Genomic DNA, 21,018 nt, shown 5'->3' with positions numbered 1-21,018 from the left:
TGTGTGTGTGTGTGTGTGTGTGTTTTGTACTGATGCAGACTTTTGCAAGTCACGACACCAAAAGCTGCAGACATCAGCATATTCGCAAAAAGAAACCCAACAAATAACTTGTTCAGAATCGGCCCAGAAATAAAGACGCAGATTTGTTCGGGGTTGTATTAAATGTTCTAGATGTTTTATTGGTGTCGATTTCATTGCTTCATTGCAAACACATTTTCTCTACAGTTTCTTATACTTAATGTTTGTCCCTTTCTTTAGCCTCACCCCCCCCCCACACACACACCTTTCTAAAATGGACGCAGGCTGAAGCCGACTGCTACAGCGCACTGTCCCCAAGCATTCACACGCCCATACGTACAACCTCTATCTCACACACACACACACACACACTCAGCACAAGACCTGGGGGGCTCCACACTCCACACCACACCACACATGCGTCTCCTGATAAACCAACAAATAAAGGCCCCAAACACACCAGGTTCGCTGTGGACGACTTGGAGAGATCTGAAGATCAGAAACTGAAAAAAAACTCCTATTTGATATGGATGACTTTTCAACCTTAGATAATATATGTAGTCCACTTAGGTGTGAGATAATCCTATATAAATAAACTAATAATAATAATAAATACAGAGTGTTTCGAGGGGGAAGAACAAGAGAAACTCTGTGTGTTTGGAATCATAATGGCAGTAGAACCAGAAACATACCAAAAACATTCAAAATACGTACTGATTCTAGACGTAATACCTGATAACGGGCACTGTATCATTTGCATCGCGTTACAGACCACTGCTACAGTCAAACATGCGAGAGAACCGTTCTTTCTTTAGTGCTTTTTGTGTTTGTTGTGTTTTATTTCATTGAAGTCATATGGTATATATATGGTTTGTTTCGAAAACATACAACGGAAGCTGGATCTGAGACAACACAAAGACAGTAAGAGAGAGAAAAAAAAAAAGATATCCATTTTACGGAAAGGTACACCATGGTTCTCTCCATCTTAAATTAACAAGAAGAACAATAGTAAGTATGATAGCAATGATCTAATCAAAACAATGTCTGGGAATGTGCCGGCTTTCGTTTCAAAGTAACATCACAGCAAACTACAATGCGCAAAAAACTAAAACCCCAAAAAATATATAATAATTAGCATGAGAGAAGAAAAGGAATAGCGTGAATGCGTCTTCTCTCAGACGACATGGGTCAGTAGGAGGAATTGACCAGAGTGTATCGGTGTCAGCGAGGTGGGGTCCCGTCGCAAGTCATGTGACCCGTGTGTGATTGGAGGACAGGCGGAAAGGGACGGGAGGAGTACACAGGAGTAGAAAGACATGGAGAAGGAGTCAGAAGAGGAGGCAGGTGGATGTGAGGAAGAAGCAGAGAGCTGGGCCCTTTGTTAGCGGAGCATACACACACACACACACACACACACACACACACACACACACACACACACACACACGCACCCACACACGCACCCACACACGCACCCACACACACTCCTGATTAGCACTGAAAGCACCTCTCGGATCTACTTAATGATTATGAAGCTGCCATCGGTAGATATATAACAGACTTTATGTGCACACCCGTGAAAAGTCATGCAAAGAGTAATATTAGGGCTGATGGGAGCAGCGCAGGGACTTGGGTGTAGTTTTCTCTTTGGGGGCAGGCATGGTGTCGGCTTTAAGCGTCGGTCTCTCTGAATGGGGCGGGAGGCTGAGGGTCTGGGGGAATGGTTGTGCGCTTTGAACAGGAATAGAAGGATAAGGAGTAGAAGAAACATGGAAGATGTAGGGGCGTGAGTAAAGAAGGAATTCATCGATCAATAGTATGTCTCTCTTTCCACCCAACCTGCAGAAAGGAGAGAGAGAGAGAGAGAGAGAGAGAGAGAGAGAGAGAGAGAGAGAGAGAGAGAGAAAAAGAGAGAGAATGTGTCCATTGCATTTCAAAGCCATCTTTAATGCATTCTCTCACATGTATGTTTTACACTGTATATATGGAATCATCCTCAACTAACTGCCTGCGTATTACAAATTCCTATGAATAAACTCTGGATCATTTATATGCACCCCCTGGTCATTTACATATTGTTCAAATGATTATTTACAATTATATATCACTTCTTAGGGCTTTTAATAAAATGCCTGCATTGCGTATGCACGTGCATGTGTTCTGAGCGTACCTCCAGGGTTTCGGCGCAAGAGAAGCTTTCGGATCTCGTCATACACGAAGATGAGGAAACTGTACGGGAATGCGCAGAACCACCAGGAAGGTCTAGGGAGAAAGTCAAAGTGAGTTTTATTTATTTATCTCAATGTGAGGCGAGTATGCCCAGCCCACCGAAAGTGTAGAATTAATTGCGTCTAATTCTCTGTTGAATATACGTGTGACTCACTTTAATGGGTACATCCTGAGTGCAACGTCCATGCCTGGGGAGTAGGACAGGAATGCTGCTAGAGCTGTCTCCTCGAACAGGCCGAAGATCAGAATCTTATTCCTGTAGAAGAAATACATGTGCGGTTACACTCTGAGTGCCATGCGGGTATGTGTCCGGCAAACACGGTGTGTAAACTCACCTCATTCCCTGTTGGAACACAGAGTTACGTCTGGTCTTGCAGATGATAAGATCAGCCCACTGCACAACCACTATACTGACAAAGAACGCTGTGTGGCACGTGAACTCGACAATCTTTCTCTGCTCGTAGGTCTGCCGGGAGGCAGCAACAAAAAAAAGCATTAGCGTCATTCTTAACACCTTTCACAACATACACACGCAGAAATATGTGTCGACTTACCCACTGCTGTCCATAGCTGTCCTCCAGGTCGTTGACGCTGCGGTCATCCCAGGAGAGCCTGATGCCCACCAGAAAAGATGGAAGGAAACCATTTTCGGCCATAATTACAAAGTAGGCAAAGAAACCTCCCAAGGCTTGGATCATGCCTGTACAAATATCCACAAAAATATTTAGATTTGCTTATACAGTAAAAAGGGAGAGAGCGTGTTTTGCAGTACGTGTGTGTAAAACGTACCAATTTGTCCGTAAGCAATGCTAATGAGGCGCTCGTTGACCAGTTTGTCCCTCAGTGGGTTCCTTGGCTGCCTCTTCATGATGTCACTCTCAGCTGCCTCATAGGCCAGAGAGATAGCAGGGACCTAATTGAAGAAAACAGTATAAATAAATGGTACATTTCCTAGATATGAATAGGAACATGTGTGTGTGTGTGTGTGTGTTTGTGTGAAAGTGGATTAAAACTAGGGGGAGGTATCTCACCATGTCAGTGCCTAGGTCGATGCAGAGAATCGTGATAGTACCCAGGGGCAATGGGATGTTGACGATAATAAAAAAAAGGAAGGGGGTGATCTCTGGGATGTTGCTGGTCAAAGTGTAAGCAATAGATTTCTTCAAGTTGTCGAAAATCAGGCGACCTGCAGCGAAAGTGAAAATATATCATTCAGATGCCTGGTATAGGATGCTTTCAGTGCTCATCGTAGAAGAGCTTTGGTTTGATTCCTTTCTCCCCTTTCACTCACCCTCTTCTACTCCTGTAACAATGGAAGCAAAATTGTCATCCAGAAGGATCATGTCAGCAGCCTGCTTGGACACATCCGACCCAGCAATCCCCATGGCAACACCGATATCGGCTTTTTTCAAAGCAGGAGAGTCATTTACGCCATCACCAGTTACAGCTACAATAGCTCCCTGAGAGGCGGAAAAAGAGAATAAGGATGTCAAATTGAGAAAGACGAGAGTTAACAAAATGATTCGGATCTGTGACTAAAGCCTAGACACACTGCACCGTGTGACCTCACTGATGAGTCTGGTAAAAAAAAACAGCAAAAATAACTGTGGAAAACGTTATTGCTCAATCCTGATACACCCTATTTGAATACAAACCTGCCCCTAATTCATGGATTGATTAGTTGCAAATGCACACGCTACCAGCAAACTGCAATCAGGGTCTTTGACAGTAATGAAGCTGTTGCAGTATTAAGTAAAAAATAAAGTATAAAGTTTTTAAATAACTTTTAAATTAATTTGATTGAAATGAATTCAAATGTTTTAAATTCAAATTTAGAGTAATTCAGACATTTTTCTTGTGGGGAGCACAAATATATACACAATGGTGGGAACACAAATACATTCTGGCATCATGGGACATTTTGTGTGTGTGTGCTTGTGTGTGTGTGTGTGTGTGTGTGTGTCTCTGTGTGTGTGTGTGTGTGTGTGTGTGTGTGTGTGTGTGTGTGTGTGTGTGCGTGGGCACCTGTCGCTGACAGCCCTCCACAATAATGAGCTTTTGCTGAGGAGAGGTCCTGGCAAAAACAATTTCAGTATGATTGCGCAGAATATCATCTATTTGCTCTTGAGACATGTCCTTCAGTTCTGTCCCATGGATTACACAGGCTTTGGCATCCCTAGAACATAAAACAAATAAATACTGACAACACATTTCTGGTTTTATCTGTATAATCCATAAGGATGATGTGCATTTCAAGTTGTTTATGAATAAACGGTTGCTGCGAATGGGATGTGTAAGTGTGGGTTTGCTTTGAGCGTGTGATGTGCGTGTGTGTATTTGTTACCTGGGGTTGACCTGGTTGACTGGAATATTGAGACGAGCGGCAATGTCCTCTACTGTCTCTGTGCCCTCTGAGATGATGCCCACTCCCTTGGCGATGGCCTTGGCTGTGATGGGATGGTCTCCAGTCACCATTATGACCTTGATGCCAGCCGAACGGCACTTGCCCACTGCGTCGGGCACAGCGGCACGGGGAGGGTCGATCATGGACATCAGGCCCACAAAGCACATGTTGTCTGTCTGGAAGTTAACATCATCTGTGTCGAAGGCAAAACCTTTAGGGTATTGATCCTCAGGCATTAAGAGGTGGCAGAATCCTGTAATGGGAAAAAGGAGTAATAATAGTTAATAAGTTCCCTTTATGCAACATTCTCTTAATGGCTTTTATTCGATCTCTTACCCAGCACTCTCTCTCCCAGTCCTCCCAGTTCTAGATAGGCATTCTGGAAGGCCTCCTTCAACTCCTCATCCATGGGTTGCTCCTTGCCCTGTATCATGATGGTGGAACAGCGGTCCAGTATGCGCTCTGGAGCTCCCTTCATCACCAGCAGGTAGCGGTTATCATTGGGATCTTCAGTCTCATGGATGGACAGCTGAAGTAAAAAGATAGAGGTGGTGAGAAGAAATATAACAGTCTTTCGGGGTGCACAACTCATAAATTCACCTGTTAGTGGGATACATTAGGCAGCAAGTGAAAATTCTGTCCTCAAAGTTGACGCGCCAGAAGCAGGAAAAACAAGGTTTGACGAGGACCAAATTGTGACAGCTAGACGACTGATCTCCAAAACTGCAGCTATTGGTTTATGTTCACGGTCTGCAGTGGTCAGTACCTATCAAAAGTGCTCCAAGGAAAGAACAGTTGCTTAAAAAGAGAAAAGCGTCTTTACATTGTCAAATGACAGGGCGGCTCGTAAAAATATACTTGTAAATGTTTTCAATCATGGCGTTTTAAATTACGTAAATCATCAGGACACCAAACGGAACTTTTGCTATGTTACCACACGGACGGTTTTAATTGCCGGATGTGTGCATCATGGCGGATTTTGGCGCTTGATTTAAACTTGGTGCATCATATAAACGTGTTAATATATACTGTATATAAACAGTACATATGCTGTATGTGTGTGTATTAGAGATGGTAAGATTATTATAATTATATATAAATAAATGTTCGTTGATGCGCTATACTTCCTATTATTCCGAAAATGAGCAACAATTTGTGACCAATATTTTATATGTATATTGATTTCTCCTCGCTAAACAGTTTCTCAATCCTGTTCTCTCAGCACCACTGCTGCTACTTGAATATGATGCATCCCAACACTAAGGAGACCGAGGTGTTGCCTGATAGAATGTAGATCTGCATCTTCCTGGAGGCAAAACAGGAAAAAAAAAAAAAAAAAAAATTCTTTCGTTTTTTTTCTCTCAATACAAAGGCCTGTTTGTGAAAGGGCCACACATTAGAAGTCAGAAAGCACTAAAGTAAATGAATGATTTGCTGTCTGTCCTTACTAAAGAAATAAAAGTGTACTCAGTGTACCATACTGAACTGCAGAGCATCATATTTTTTCCATTGTATCATATTGCATTGAATCAAATTGTGTTGAATCAAATCAAAATTGGATCCCATTACATCGAAATATAGGGTGAATCGTATCGCATCACATCGGTTCAACTGCTTAATACGTTCATGTTTCATGAATGTCGTTACTGATTCAGCATTTGTTGGTGACTGTTTGTTGGGAACAATGTTTTCTTTAGGCCAGCCTCTTTTTTTTCTTTAGCTATTCTCAATTCTCACCTGATATTTGTTGGTGGAGTTGAATGGGATCTCAGCTACTTTCTTGTTCTTATCTCTCATCAGTCTGACAGACCCACAGGACAGCTCGATGCACTTGAGCAGGGCAGATTCTGAGGCATCACCGGCCACATCCTTCTTCAGGATTGGTAAAGCGTCTTGGCCTCCTTTAAACACTGCCCTGTTACACAGAGCCGCAACACGAGCCAGAGACACCCATGTCACCGAGGATTTATCGAAGGAAGCACCTGCAGAGGAAATTGAGGGATCTGATTAGATGCACAGCATGTATTATTAAATAAATTATTATACCTTTTAGAAAAACATGTCATTTTACGCTCCCTCCTAAAGCAGATACATTACATACTAGACATATTTATAACTTTTATTGCGAGTGATAAATATCTACAGGCAATGACATTTGTAATACGCATTAAACAGTAAAAAAAAAAAACCTCGGTGATGTAGAAATCGTTGCATTCGACATTTAAGCTGTTTGACATTTGATTGTAATAATAAATCGCAAGTTGTTTTTCTCATACAATTTTAAAATGCCAAGAGAACGAACTGACTAACACAGCTGGTTTGAACTGAGTATAAATGCATACGCACACCTATCATGTAGTAAAATGCAGTAGATCACAGTAATTATGGGGTGATATTCACTAACCAGATTGGTCCTCAGTAGTGTCAGCCTCGTGGATCTGGTTGTCAAACCACATGTGAGCTACGGTCATGCGGTTCTGCGTCAGTGTTCCTGTTTTATCTGAGCAAATGGTGGATGTGGAGCCCAGAGTCTCCACAGCCTCCAGATTTTTCACCAGGCAATTTTTCCGAGCCATGCGCTTGGCTGTCAGGGTCAGACACACCTGCGAGACAGAAGAGAAGTAGAATTGGCTTTGACTGAGTGATTTTTGTGTAAAAGTCTCTAGGTCTCTTATGTAGTGTGTGTGTGTGTGTGTGTGTGTGTGTGTGTGTGTGTGTGTGTGTGTGACTAGACATTTTATTTCGAACGCTCACAGTGACAGTAGCCAGCAGTCCTTCAGGCACATTGGCAACAATGATACCAATGAGGAAGATGACAGCCTCCAGCCAGCTGTAGCCCAAAACGATGGACAGGATGAAGAAGGAGAGTCCCAGAAAGACAGCCACTCCTGTAATTATGTGGATGAAATGCTCGATCTCCTTGGCAATGGGAGTCTTTCCGGTTTCCAGCCCTGAGGTCAGAGTGGCGATGCGGCCCATCACTGTACGATCACCGGTGCACACAACGATTCCACGGGCAGTGCCTGAGAAAAAGCGACAAAGAGACATTGAAGAGCAATTATCCTACTTTATATTCATTTCCAAACATTATAAGACATTCACTTTTATGGCATATTTGGTAGAAATCAGAAAGCAGAACATTCTGAGAGGAATAAACGATGGAGGAAACTCCTGACTCGAACTTCCCACAGCACCTGTGGCCTTATTTGCATGATTTATTTATTTTCAAGTTAAAAAGAGGGTTTTGGACTCAATTTTGTGTTATAATAAATAAATAAATTTAGTGTTTGACTCATTAATATCGTACTATTAATAGATTGGTGTGTTAAGAGTCTTTTTACATAAACTGAGTTGATGAATAAAAAGTCATTACAGCTGTGAAAAACACATAGTACTTTGGATACTTAAGTACATTTAAAGGTCCTCGCTCACGTTTAAAAAATTCTTCCCTCATCTAAATAAATGATGAATATTAGGCCGAGTAACAGCATAAGTAAATAAGTGCGAGACTACGAGGGTGAATCGCTGAAGGAGAGGCTGTACCCTCTACGCAGTTGGTGGAGAAGAAGGCGATGTTGCGGGTTTCCAGAGGATTGTCATGGGTACAGTCGGGTGATCGAGTCTGTGGCTCTGATTCTCCAGTTAGAGAAGAGTTATCCACCTGCACAAAGGAGTGGCTCAGTGTCAGATACTTCATTCACCTCTTATTTCACCCGTGTGATAGAAGAACTCTACGGACATGCATCTGTATGTGTTATAACGACATTCAAGCACGCATAATCTATAGAGTATGAGCCTCTGTACCTTGCAGCCATGAGAGGATATCACTCTGAGGTCAGCAGGGATTCTGTCCCCCCCTTTCACCTCCACGAGATCTCCAGCCACGACTTCCTCTGCGTTAATTTGCATCTTCTCTCCTTCACGGATCACCAAGGCTTGCTGTGTGTAGAGAGAATGTTACACGGGATGGCTGTATATCTGTTAGATGATGTACTGCTGGGTAGATGTTGCTGTAGGTGGGCCATACATATAAGAAACAGTATCTGTGTGACTGTGGAGCACACTTTGAGTTTACCTGTGGCACCATGTTCTTAAAAGACTCCATAATCTTGGAGCTCTTGGCCTCCTGGAAGTAGGAGAAGCAGCCGGTGATGATGACTACAGCTGACAGCACAATTCCGAGATACAACTGAAGGGAAAGAAGAAGCAGAGTTAGTGATATTTCTGAGTTGGTGTGATTAGACTGTTATATTTTTACTGTAGTTGTGTGTGTGTTTGCGTACATTGTCCCCTGCAGGGTCGTCCTCGGTGGCAGCCTGGATGGCGTAGGCCAAAAAGCAGAGGATAGCGCCAATCCACAGCAGGATGGAGAAGCCTCCGAAGAGTTGCCTGCAGAACTTCACCCACTCGGGCGTGGTTGGGGGAGGAGTGAGTGCGTTCGGACCGTCCCGCAAAAGAAACTCAGCCGCCTTGGCATTAGTCAGACCCTGATGCAAAGACAGCATATGAAAGATAGTGAACAAAAAAATGTATGATATATAAAATGAAATATTTATGTGGGAACTACACACAATGTTGTCATCTAGAATGCCTTTGCAGTATGTGTCCATGCACAGGAATATGAAATATCTTGTGTATGAAATACGAGTAGCAGTTAATTGGATTACACTGACACCTAGTGGACATTTGGACACACTGCGACGGGGAGATCACCTGAACAATGTCTGTCTGGAATTTCCGGCATACTTCTTCTACTGACATCTTGTGTTCTGTCTGAAATATAGAGCGACAGCTTTAAACAAGTGGAAAAGAAGAAAAGTAGTGCTTTTCTGAACAGTGTCATAGTCATGTTTCATGACGATCGTAATATCTGTTGATAACGGAAATAATAAACTATTGCAAGATTCAGGATCTTACCAGAGGCACTTCCTTCTTCAGATCATCCAGATCTTTTGCCGCTTGCTTCTTCTTGTTCGGGGTGACCTTATCATCTTTGTCCTGCGTGGTAGCCACGCGGTAGCTGTCTGATCGCCCATACTAAAAAAACACAGTACATTTCTGACACTTTGAACCAAAAAAATCACTACTTTGACACCATAATTGATGCTACATGCACTTTGTTCCTCTGTGTGTTACCAAGACCTGTGATGTTTCATTATTTTTTTCAAAGAGTCTATAATTAGATTTGCTTCTGCATCCTATTCTCTGATCTTAACAGGATGAATCATACACACACACACGCACACACACACACACACACACACACGGTTAAACAAGTTGTACTAGAACATCTGTGTGCTTCAAAAGCATGTTAATTCATGTACGGTTGCTCTGGACTTCATCAGGATAAGAGAGCAAAGATCAAAGAATGGGTACAATTGCTACGTGTGTGTGTGTGTGTGTGTGTGTGTGTGTGTGTCGCTGGGGCCCAAAAAAAAATTTCAATCAGCAGGAGGTTTTATGTAGTCTTTCGCACACCTCTAATAAATATTTTTATTTCTTAGAATAATCTCAATGCCCTTATTCTAAAACATTATCATTTCTAGAGTAAAAACCTTTTCACTTCACAGAAGAAGAGCCATTTACATTACATTACAGCACAGTAAAATTATTCAGTGAAAGCTGTGGTCAGAGTATAAGGTCACAGCATCCCTGAGGTTAAGGGCCTTGCTCAAGGGCCCAAGAGAGGCAGTTTGTTGATACCAGTGCTTGAACCCCTGATCTTCCAATCAGTAATCCAGAACCTTAACCACTGAGCTACCACAGTTGATATCACATCTTCACAGAGATGTCACAGTTAATACGGAGAAGCTTCTGTAAGGAGACATTTATGAAACATTAATAGAAGGGGTCTAGGGAGTCTTTAGAACGGCCATTAAAACCATGGTTTGCTCGTGAAAATAACAAGGCAAATGATGATTTACCAGCTGAAATGAACCCCCGTTAACATTTAACTGGTATAGCCTTTTGGACCACACACACAGTTCCTGATCGATGTCCAGTAGAGACAGGATGACATCCTCCAGGATGTGAGCAGCTATTTTAATGCACTGCTGAGACACCAAAGTAAATTGTCTTCCTGGAAACCCCCCAGACGACAACGTGATCGTCTATAGATTTTCTTTGAGAGTTTTAAAGCAGCAGTTAACTTGTTAAGTGGCCACAGGATGAGCTGTGATCGGTTGGTGTTGGTAGGGATTTTTTAAATAGGGTGTTCTATTTATAATCTGGTAAAAATAAATTGATTTAAGCGATCAATTAATTTCTTATTTCTCTCATTGATCGACCAATTCCAAAGGTAGAGATAAAGCAGATAAATTCTGCACCAATTAGGATGATTTCTAAGCACCAGAGCCCCCTACTAAACAATGAAGGACTAGAACACATTTACAGAATTACTTCTTTTTCATATTCTTCTTCCTCTTTCAGCTTCTCCCATTAGGGGTTGCCACAGCAGATCATCCGTCTTCATACCCCCCTGTCCTCTACATCTGCCTCTTTCAACCCAACTACCTGCATGTCTTCCCTCACCACATCCATAAACCTCCTCCCTGACCTTTCTCTTTTCCTTCTTCCTGGCGGCTCCATCCTCAGCATTCTCCTACCAATATACCCCACTTCCCTCCTTGCACATGTCCGAACCATCTCAATCGGGCCTCTTTCACCTTGTCCTCAAATTGTTCTACATGCACAGTCCCTGACTAAAAACTTTATTTCGGCTTCTCCCATTAGGGGTCGCCAAAGCAGATCATCCGCATGTTTGATTTGGCACATGTTTTTACGCTGGTTGCCCTTCCTAACGCAACCCTCCCCATTTATCCGGGCTTGGGACTGGCACTGAAAGTGGCTGGGGTTGGTTCCCTGACCGGGGATCGAACCCAGGCCACAGCGGTGAGAGCGCCGCATCCTAACCACTAGACCACCAGGGTCCCTGACTATTAGTGCATAATGGAAAAGTCAGTTACTGGCCATTAATCTCACACTCCATTCCTGTCAAAACAGCTAATAAATTCTGCTTTTACACCTATACCCGTTTTATTATTCAAAGATATTACATTACAGTGATTTCATGAGCCTGTGTAATGCATAAATTATAAAAAAAAATAAAAATGTCCTATAGGTGTGTGCCATTGGGGCCTTTTGGGTATTTTTGAGACATGACTGCCTTCACAAATGCCAGAACTCAACCTAAAGGATCACCTATGGCAGATTATAGAGTGACATGTTAGACAGGGGTCTATATCAGAGAATATGGTTTGTAAAAACGGTGTTCATCAGTTCTGTACATTTTCAGAAATTTCCCAAACCACTTTTAAGCTGTTTAGGTGGTTTGTTATGGCCCAAAACAGCGTTGTTGTTTGTTAGAAAAATGTACAATCAAGGTCTTTTCACTTGTATTTCATCAAAAGCAATTTCCATTTCACCACATAAAAGCTACCACATCTGGCCCTCACTCTTCATTTCCCTATCGGACTGACCGAGGACACACCTGCCCACACCCACACATCCGGCGTTCACGTGTCCACACCGAGGTGCCTGCCAGGTGACATTCGGTTAATAGAGAATGAGAAGGTGAGAAAGAAGGATGGCTGGATAGACAGAGATAGAGAAAGAAAACCGAGGACAGATTGAACGAGAGAGGAGTGTGAGGGGAGGAGACACTGACAGACTGAGAGATATCAGCTGAGATGGAGATCGCTTTATAAAGAGGAACAAGTGAAGGAGGGATCAGAGGAAGAAGAAGAGTGAGGAAAAAGGATGGAGAAATAAGAGCGAGGATTTTCTTATTTTTCTTCCAGTGTAGTAATTAGATATTGACCTGCTGCTCTGTCAGCATGTGAGCTTGTTGCCAACGGCGATAGCATTTATCGCCTGATGGCTCTTACAGCACACCACCTGGCCATATCTAACTGGAGTCTCTCTCTCTCTCTCTCTCTCTCTCTCTCTCTCTCACTCTCTCGCTCTGCTTATCTGAGCATCACATGCAGCACAGAAAACCAAAAATGTCCCATTATAGTGCTAGGGTGTGAGTCATATCTCCTCACACACACTCCCGAATTCAGGCCTGAGTTTTTACAACTATATTTGTGGCCCTCAGAAAGTGACCACATTGAGAACATGAGCTCAGACACTCTCTTCGAGAGCGGGTTGAATATTTAAACCTCCGGATTTTAAATGTATTGAAATCCTGTGGTCTGATTACAGCAAGAGGAAACAGCGAGAGGATGTACTGGAGGCTCATGGAAACACTTAGTTTAGGGAAGTTCAGTTTGTTTTGAAGTAATGCCAAACTGTTTGTTTTTTGGTTATATAGAAATGGTTATAAATTTTTTATATGTACAATTATAAATATTTAGTACAGTGTACCACTGCATGTTCATACTATTATTTAATCAGGAGGCTGCAGGGCATTAAGCTATACTGTATGTATATACTATCCATAAATCAGGAGATTCAGGTAATGTTCAACCGAATATAAAAAATGATCTCACTGTCACCGACTAGGGCGTAGATGTTGTTGTTTGGACACTTCTGACACATTCGGTACAAAAGAATAATGTGATAAACATACAGCAGCTGTTCTGTTGCTACAAGGGACAAGAGCACATTAGGTTTCTGTCAGTAAGAAACTGGAATCTAAGGCATGTAATCTATGCCCAGATTCACCAAATCATGGTTAAAAAAGAAAGACAGAAGAAAACCAATGACAAACATCACTTGAGCTTTTTATCTTCCAGTTTCATATTCAGTTTCAATGATGGTTCGATATATTTTACATGCGGAGATGCTTTTCTCCTCGCCAAAGCTGTCATCATTCAAATATTAATGCTAACATTTAATTATACATATATATTATTGATAAAAATATAAGCATTTAATTGAGATTTAATAAAGGTTTCTTAGGCTTATTACACCATTCTGTGTAAACCCTGGCGACAGTTGAGAATTTCAGCAGTATTATTGACCAATGATCAGCGGAAATGCAAAAACCAGCCGTAATGTTCTAGACCTTCAAGCCAGGATAAGGACAGGGACTATATTTCCCTTTGATACATGTTTAACCTGTTTCTTTTTTCTTTTCTTTTTTTTCATTTATTAATCACATGATGATGATTTATCTGTTTATTCATATGATCAGGTAGAGGTACAGGTGCTCCAGTTAAAGTGAATAGTACAGTATGTGTATATAAAAATAATAATAACAATAATAATAATACTATTATTTCAGGTTTGCTTTGTACCCGGCGCATGACTGAGAAATAAGAAAAGAAGAGAACAGGGATAGCAGTTTCATATGCTATCAGATTGCAGTGAGTAGATGTGAGGATCGGCTCAGGTAAACTGGCTTTAGTGTGCCAGAAGTCACAGAGATGTGGATGACTTAGTTTGGGTATATTTTTTTTGTGTAAATGGGCATTTATTAGTCACCATGTATATCCTTTAGTATCTCTGTATTACTAGGAAGTTATTAGGAACAGCAGGACAGTTTGAGTGTTTGTTCTTTACCTACCATAATGTAACAGAACTGGTCTTGGAGGGAACCAGAGGCCATAGGGCTGGAATTACATCCTGGCATGCCTCTACTAAATACACCTACGAACTGGATTCTGATAACTAATTATTGATGCCACTGTAACTGAAAGCCTCATTTAGTCCCGAGAATGTGTATAGGAAATAAAGAAATTAAAGAGAGTGAGGAGTAAAGAGTAATGTTGTACACCTGGCACTATATTCACTAACTATATAGTGAATATATGCAATGTATGTATGAGGAACTGTTTTATGAGCTGAAACTGGAGAACTGTATCATCTTTGGAAATGAGTCACGGTGGAGCCATCTGAAATGCACTGCGACAGTGTGTGAAAGACAGAGAGAGAGAAGTTCTTTGGATCCTCTTGAACAGAAACAAAAAAACATATAGATCAAGTGAAGTCATCATCATGTTCCATATAAGAAACTCTGGAAGGAAAAACTGATTTTAGGGCCGGTTTTGCTTGTAAATTAGTGTTTAATTTTGTCACTACTAAAACTTAAAATTCATGACATCTTTTATCATTTACATGTAATGATTCAAACCAGGGCGTAGTAGTAGTAGTACGCTTTAATCACGTTATACCTCCGGTGTCAATTTATGTAGTTGTACATTTTTTTGGTTTCTTACCCTGATCTCTTAAAACATATCCAATATTCCTGTATGCATGTTCAACCCTGTGACCATTTAGAGATAATCTGCTCAGTGATGAATATCAGATGGTCACCCTGTAAGTCTGTTTGTTAAACTGGTTATTAGTAACTATTCATTAAATATTTGAAGGTAACAGTGCTGACATATTAGTACTTCAACTATAAAACCTCATAAATATTAAATTCAGCATTTGAGGGGAAAACTTCCTTGCATGAAGCCATTGTGCTCCTGGCAGAGATGATGACTTCCTGTGAATCGTGATACCTGATCGATGCTACTTTAGCTTGTAATGGATTCTTTCAAAGGAATTACAGGCTGAGATGGAATTGCAAGATACATTTTGAAATAGTTGATAGCTTGTTTTTTTCAAGCCTGCTGTAAGAATAAATACATTAAGAATTGTATGTCATTTATAATAAATATTTTTCTCATACGTTATACTTTTTTATTCATTTACCAAATTTTTTTATCCTCATATTCTATTTCTAGTTTTCTACATTTGTATACTTATACGGATGATTGATCATCTCAACGGTATTCAATCAATTGATTTCACTTCTATTTCTATTATAAAAAAATTCTACAGGTACGGTGTAAATGTTGCTTTACTTCAAAGACGCAATATTTGAAGTAGAGAATTTTTCTACAATAGTTTTAATGCTGAAAAATATTTAAAATTCGAACCATTTCACATTTTTGATGTTGTATTTTATTTGCTACATGAAGTATCTACCGTCGCTAAATGTTATCTTTTCCCAACACTAGCTACGCTGAAATATCTTATAGGAATCACTCTGCCTCAAAATGTTGAATTGGTGAAAAATCATATGGTTGGGTTTGGATCTCTTTTATTTGCTAAAGTTGAACTTTTTCCATATCTATTTTTTTATGCAAATCAAAGATGCTAAAGGCACAGCTTAACACTACACCTGATTAACTGCTAACAGGGCATGAAGCAGCATGTAAACTACAGCAGCATGACCATGTAGTTACATCATGTCTCTAAAACCTCAGACACTGGGGGATTTCAGTTAATTTCACATGTGAATTGCAGACTAAGCAGACTTATTCTTTGACTCTAAATTCAGAGGACTGTGAAGTATAAGGAGATATATATAACTGTTCCTATTTTAATGACATTCATATTATATGGTTAGCATTAAATTGGTGCTATATTTAAGTTGAATTGGTTAAAAATGAATGGGAGAATTGATCTTATAGTATATAACACTAAGGTCATGAGGTTCCAGCAAAGTCCAGTGGGAGCTTTAGCTGTAAATGAGTGCAAGTGAAGAAAGAAGTGACACCACCCCTAGAGAGATAAAGTGTGAGCGTGTCAGTGAGTGTATGTGTGTTTTATTTTTGTAAATAAGTGTGTAGGCATATTGTGTAGACTTCTGTATTAACCGTATTGTTCAGATAATGCAGTTCTGAAACACTATGTGAGCAAAAAGGACTCAAGGAACATCTGTCAATAACATCAGAATTATTTTTTTCTCATGTAAAAAAAAAAAAAAAAAAGTATATTTTGCTTCCTCAGCATGTGTGGGTGTTTTTTGAAGGCTAAAATGCCCTTGGGGCTATATGCTGTATGCCATGATAGGTCTGTGTGAATACAGATTGCATAATCTGATTAGGAACGATGAGGATTAGCTTGCACTTCACTCCCTAATCGCTTGCCTTCGTATTATACCCTGAGCGCATTCTGATGGACGACCCGAATGACCTGACGAAATGTATTTGCAGAAACGATACGCATACTAATACTTTAATGCGTATGGAAAAGAAAAGAAACAAAAAACGAATGAAAAAGGATGAAATCCTTTCCGAAAAGATGCATGTGTTCTATGCCATTAAACAAAATACAAGCTTAAATCTAAAATCCTTCTTAATGCATTACCTCCCCTTTCTCCTCCTCCTCCCCTTTTAGCCCAACTACCCATCTGTCCTTTCATCCATCTATCCATCCATCCATCCATCTTCTCAACCTTTGTCTAGCAGCTTTGCTAGTATTTAAGCCTGGTATTTTTAATGTTCAATGCTTTTAAAATATGAATATGTTTTTATTGGTTTAGTGGAAATGGGACTGCCTGAGATCCCCCCTGTGTCTCTCTCTCTCTCTCTCTCTCTCTCTCTCTCTCTCTCTCTCACACACACATACACATACAAATGCAATATCATTTCTCTCAGTTTATCATTTCTCTTTTATACCAAAATCTGACTCATACATCCAAATCAAATAGTTTAGTTTTATGCCAATCAAAATCGACAGGCCCAACACCCCTGACCTGCCATGATAAAAAAAGAGCACTTTCGGACAAAAAAATAAAAGTATTAGGATCTTCTATGAAAATATTTTCTTTCATTTTTGCAGTTCCCCTTACAGTACAAGAGCGTAGAATAAATAAATCATGCTGTGCTAAGCAGGAAACCGGAGCTGGGGCCCTCGGATAACCTCCCGTAGACACCGGTAATCTCACCGCACCGTTAACCTTTCTGGGGTAGCTTTCAACACTGGAGGAACTGTAGGAGGGGGTAATCCTACCTTGGGAAACTAAACACATCCCTTCACTAATACAACTTTTATACGCACACAGTTCAGGCACAATTCCTGATGCAGTCAGGTTTATTACCCAGTCACTCTTCTTGTATCTATAATGAATGCTGGAGATCAATTAAATGCCAGAAGTGGATGCCAAATGAATGAAAAGATGCTATGTAGACTAAATATTTAATGCTGTTGTACAGACAGGTTTATTACTGTCAGCTAAAAAAAAAAAAGGGGGAAGCACTGAGAGGGTTGTCAATCAATACTTCTGAAACCAAGCACTCTGATTGGCTGCTGCTGTCACTGTGACAGAAAACATCATCTCAACATGCTTCGTCTCAACAAATTTGCTCACTGAAAGACTTAACACGAGGACTATCATACATTCAGTTCTCATTATAACCCATTAACATAATGACCTCACGTCATCAGAGCCGGAACTAATCATTCTCTGTAGCGAGTCCATTTTCTACTGTCCCACTTTAACAAACCCGTGTTGTCCTCAGCCACTTCTTCGCTTAACGTCCCCTCAGAAAAGGCCGCCATCCTGACACCTGAGTGCGTACCAACTGCGAAAACGTGAGCCCAGCTCAGGTGGAACACGACAACATGATCCCTTCCTTTCGCTGTCTTTTGCCCCCCCCTCAGACATGTTCTCCATTCTCGTCCCCTCAGTAGGTCCAGTCCGATCATTCATCCTACCTTTGCCTCCTGTCTTATCACACATACACCTTTCAATCGTTATTAATGTAATAATAAATGTTGAGAGAAAATCAACATTTTCTTCATAAGGTCAAAACTCCCAGATATTCCTATATTTTTGTACACATTTTTTTATAATATGCATGTCTCCGGTCCTCATGTTCTGCAAAGTTATAGAGGGGATTTGTCTCAATGTAAAGGTGCTTTATGCTTCTTACATGCACATTTCTTTGTATATCCCTGCTGGGGTTTAGAGCTCAGGGTCAGCCATGATACAGCACTTCTGGAGCACAGAGCGTTAAGGGCCTTGCTCAGGGGCCCGAGAGTGACAGCTTGGCGATTCTGAACCACAGACCTTCTGATCAGTAACCCAGAGCTTTAACCACTGAGCTACCACTGCCATGTCTATAAACCCAAAGTGCACTCTGTCTATTTGGGATTCTTTTCATGTCTTGACAGGGAGTTTCCACCGGCTTGGCCCCGCCCCCTGCTCAACTCAGCCCGGCATGGGGCAGCGCTGCGTCACTGCACTCACCATAGATAGAGATAGAGAGAGAGAGAGAGAGAGAGAGAGAGAGAGAGAGAGAGAGAGAGAGAGAGAAATGTCGATAACGGAAATTAACCGGTGATTCAGGGAAAAGCAGAGACTCTTGCGAGTTTCTGCATCTGCTGCCTTTCTATTCGAGACAACGCATGACTCGGCAGATATTATGCGCGCATTCAACCCCCCGCCTCTCCCTCCCTCCCTCCCCCGCGCCCTTGGAGACATTGCTGAGACGGTGGTTTTGCCGCAGTGCCATAAGACACCGCAGGTGGAATTTCCGATCCAACGTGCACCTGAATCTCACCAATGCATCACTCTGGACAAGTTTTTGACTGCGCCCTGTGCGCGAGGAAGCACCTTTCGTTTTGATGCGTCATAACATCATACGAAGTCTTTTGCATAAAACAACGGCAATAATACTAATAATAAAACTAGCAACAGTACTACTTTTCACAGACTGTTAGTGTGAGAGGACGTCCTGTCCTTGCGCGTCCTTTTCGCTGCATGCTTATAAGTGCAAGTGGCGACGATGAAGCAAAGACTGTAATTCAGCGTCATTCCGCAGCGCGCGTGCGTTGGGACGCGCGAGTCGCCGGTACAGCTGACGCCGTCGTCAGAATGAGGTCGCGTGCCTGATTGGCTCGAGCGGCCGCGTGCGCTGTTCGACGCAGTGGCACGCTCTCTTTGAAAACCCCTTCGGTTCATGGTGCGTAGGGAAGAAACCAGGGTACTCAGGGCGATCGCTACGATTCCCTCACTAACTCTCGTGTCCCGTGTGAACCGTGGAAACGGAGCAGCCGGTTGCGCAGAGTTCGTATGCAAAACCGCATTATGACGCGCGAGCGTCAGCGGATATTCACAAGCGCCCTGAGAGCGAGCGCGCGCGCGCGCGCCGCAACCAAGTGCTGCTCGGTAATCTCTGATCTCACTCTTTAAAGCATGCGAATGCACATTGTTTTTGTTTTTTGCATTATTCATTCGAGTTGTTATGGTGAGTTAAATGGCATAGGAGCGTTTAGAAAAAAAAAGTTTTCAACCTCTTGTGAAGAGCTGCTTTAAATAAAAGCCATCCGGTCGTGCACCTGCACATATTATACAGAAGCAGTAGGGAGAACAAAAAAAAGCCAGGGGGATGGGGGGGAGCATACACCATCGCAAGGGCACTGCAGGTGACGCAAAAAAGTGCAAGACGATGAATTAAAGGGGGGGGGGTGTCTGAAAAAAGTGCGCTCGAGCGCTCAAACCTGTATAAATGTCAAAACCTGAATAAATGTTTCTAAGACCACCAGCATCATATATACAAACCATAACAGATACTGGAACAGGGTTCCCGGTCCAGGGGTCCGAGTCAGTACCTGGGACAGGAGTGTCAAATTTTACACATTAGCAATGCGACTTTTTCCCCCTTAGTGAATTCGGAGCAAATGTGAACCGGAAATAGGGTTTGTTGAAAAAGTGAAAAATCCGCATTACAGTCAATGTCATGCAGTCAGTGACACTGCAGTTCTCCCTGTTCAGTACACAAAGTTCTATATCTTATACACAATGCACATATGAACACTTTTTATCCTCTTTATAGAGAGACACTAAATGCAGGCTGACTAATTATTAATTAATTAATTAGGCTAAAAATGGAGATTTGGTTTCTTACCCCCATGGTTGCGCAGTCAGTCTCAGGCTCTCTTCAGCAGATAGAGAATGGAAATGTCAGCCCTTTAGGATCTTTAGGATTGTTTTTTGTTTGTTTTTAATAGAAAAGACTACAGAGAAATAACGAGGTAAAGAAGTTTTCTATATATTTTATATATTTCTATGAGCTCATGCTAAGGAGACCACCGGCTTAGTTTTTTAGTTTGGAAAATAAAATCGTAAAAAAAACGATGGCTTCTAACAAGACCAAAAAGCGAACTGAAATAAATTACGAAATGAAAAAGAAACACATTTTTTTAGAAAGAGCAGGGCAGTGCCTGTCTGCTTTGAGGATGCCAGTCTCGCGCGCTGCTCCCGACTTGAAGCAAAGCCGGCAAAACTAAGAAGCCGCACTGTCCCGGTTCTCCGGTGTTTTCTGGTCTTTTTTTTCGAAAGGGGGGGGGTTAGTGTTCTTCCGCTGGAGCCGGAGCACACCCCGTGTGAAAACAGCACCGGTGATGCGCAGCGGCTTCTTAAAGCTCATTAAAAACCAAACTGCACTGACCAATGTATAATATCCATCCCTCTATATTATCAATAATGGACGTATGGCGTATCCAATCAGCGCACTGAACTCTGATTAAAGCGAACCAATCAGAACGCGGTGATTGCCCCGCCTTCCTTACTGCAGAATTCCAAGGATGACAGTAGTCCTCTCTTTTAGAAATGACTCCTTGAATATAACGTGATTCAATAA

The 21,018-nt window shown here is 41.7% G+C and overlaps 1 protein-coding gene across 1 annotated transcript; it reads right to left on the bottom strand.

Annotated features, from left to right (window-relative positions):
• Positions 1-153: 153 nt before the first annotated feature.
• Positions 154-20,781, bottom strand: atp1a3b (ATPase Na+/K+ transporting subunit alpha 3b). The gene is made up of 21 exons (XM_046846519.1): positions 20,284-20,781; positions 9,569-9,688; positions 9,365-9,424; positions 8,935-9,138; positions 8,727-8,840; positions 8,456-8,590; positions 8,195-8,312; positions 7,406-7,674; positions 7,056-7,254; positions 6,389-6,633; positions 4,988-5,180; positions 4,592-4,904; positions 4,273-4,423; positions 3,539-3,707; positions 3,279-3,433; positions 3,037-3,160; positions 2,802-2,947; positions 2,583-2,713; positions 2,402-2,503; positions 2,189-2,280; positions 154-1,857 (listed from the first exon to the last, which is right to left on the bottom strand). Exons 1-21 carry the CDS (start codon positions 20,287-20,289, stop codon positions 1,829-1,831), a joined length of 3,075 nt encoding a protein of 1,024 aa, XP_046702475.1. The 5' UTR covers positions 20,290-20,781; the 3' UTR covers positions 154-1,828.
• Positions 20,782-21,018: the final 237 nt, after the last annotated feature.

This window comes from Silurus meridionalis, chromosome 4 (assembly GCF_014805685.1).
Source record: "Silurus meridionalis isolate SWU-2019-XX chromosome 4, ASM1480568v1, whole genome shotgun sequence".
Lineage (NCBI taxonomy): Eukaryota > Metazoa > Chordata > Actinopteri > Siluriformes > Siluridae > Silurus > Silurus meridionalis.
Note: the sequence above shows the minus strand (reverse complement) of the source record. Positions and strands in the feature narration are given on the sequence as shown.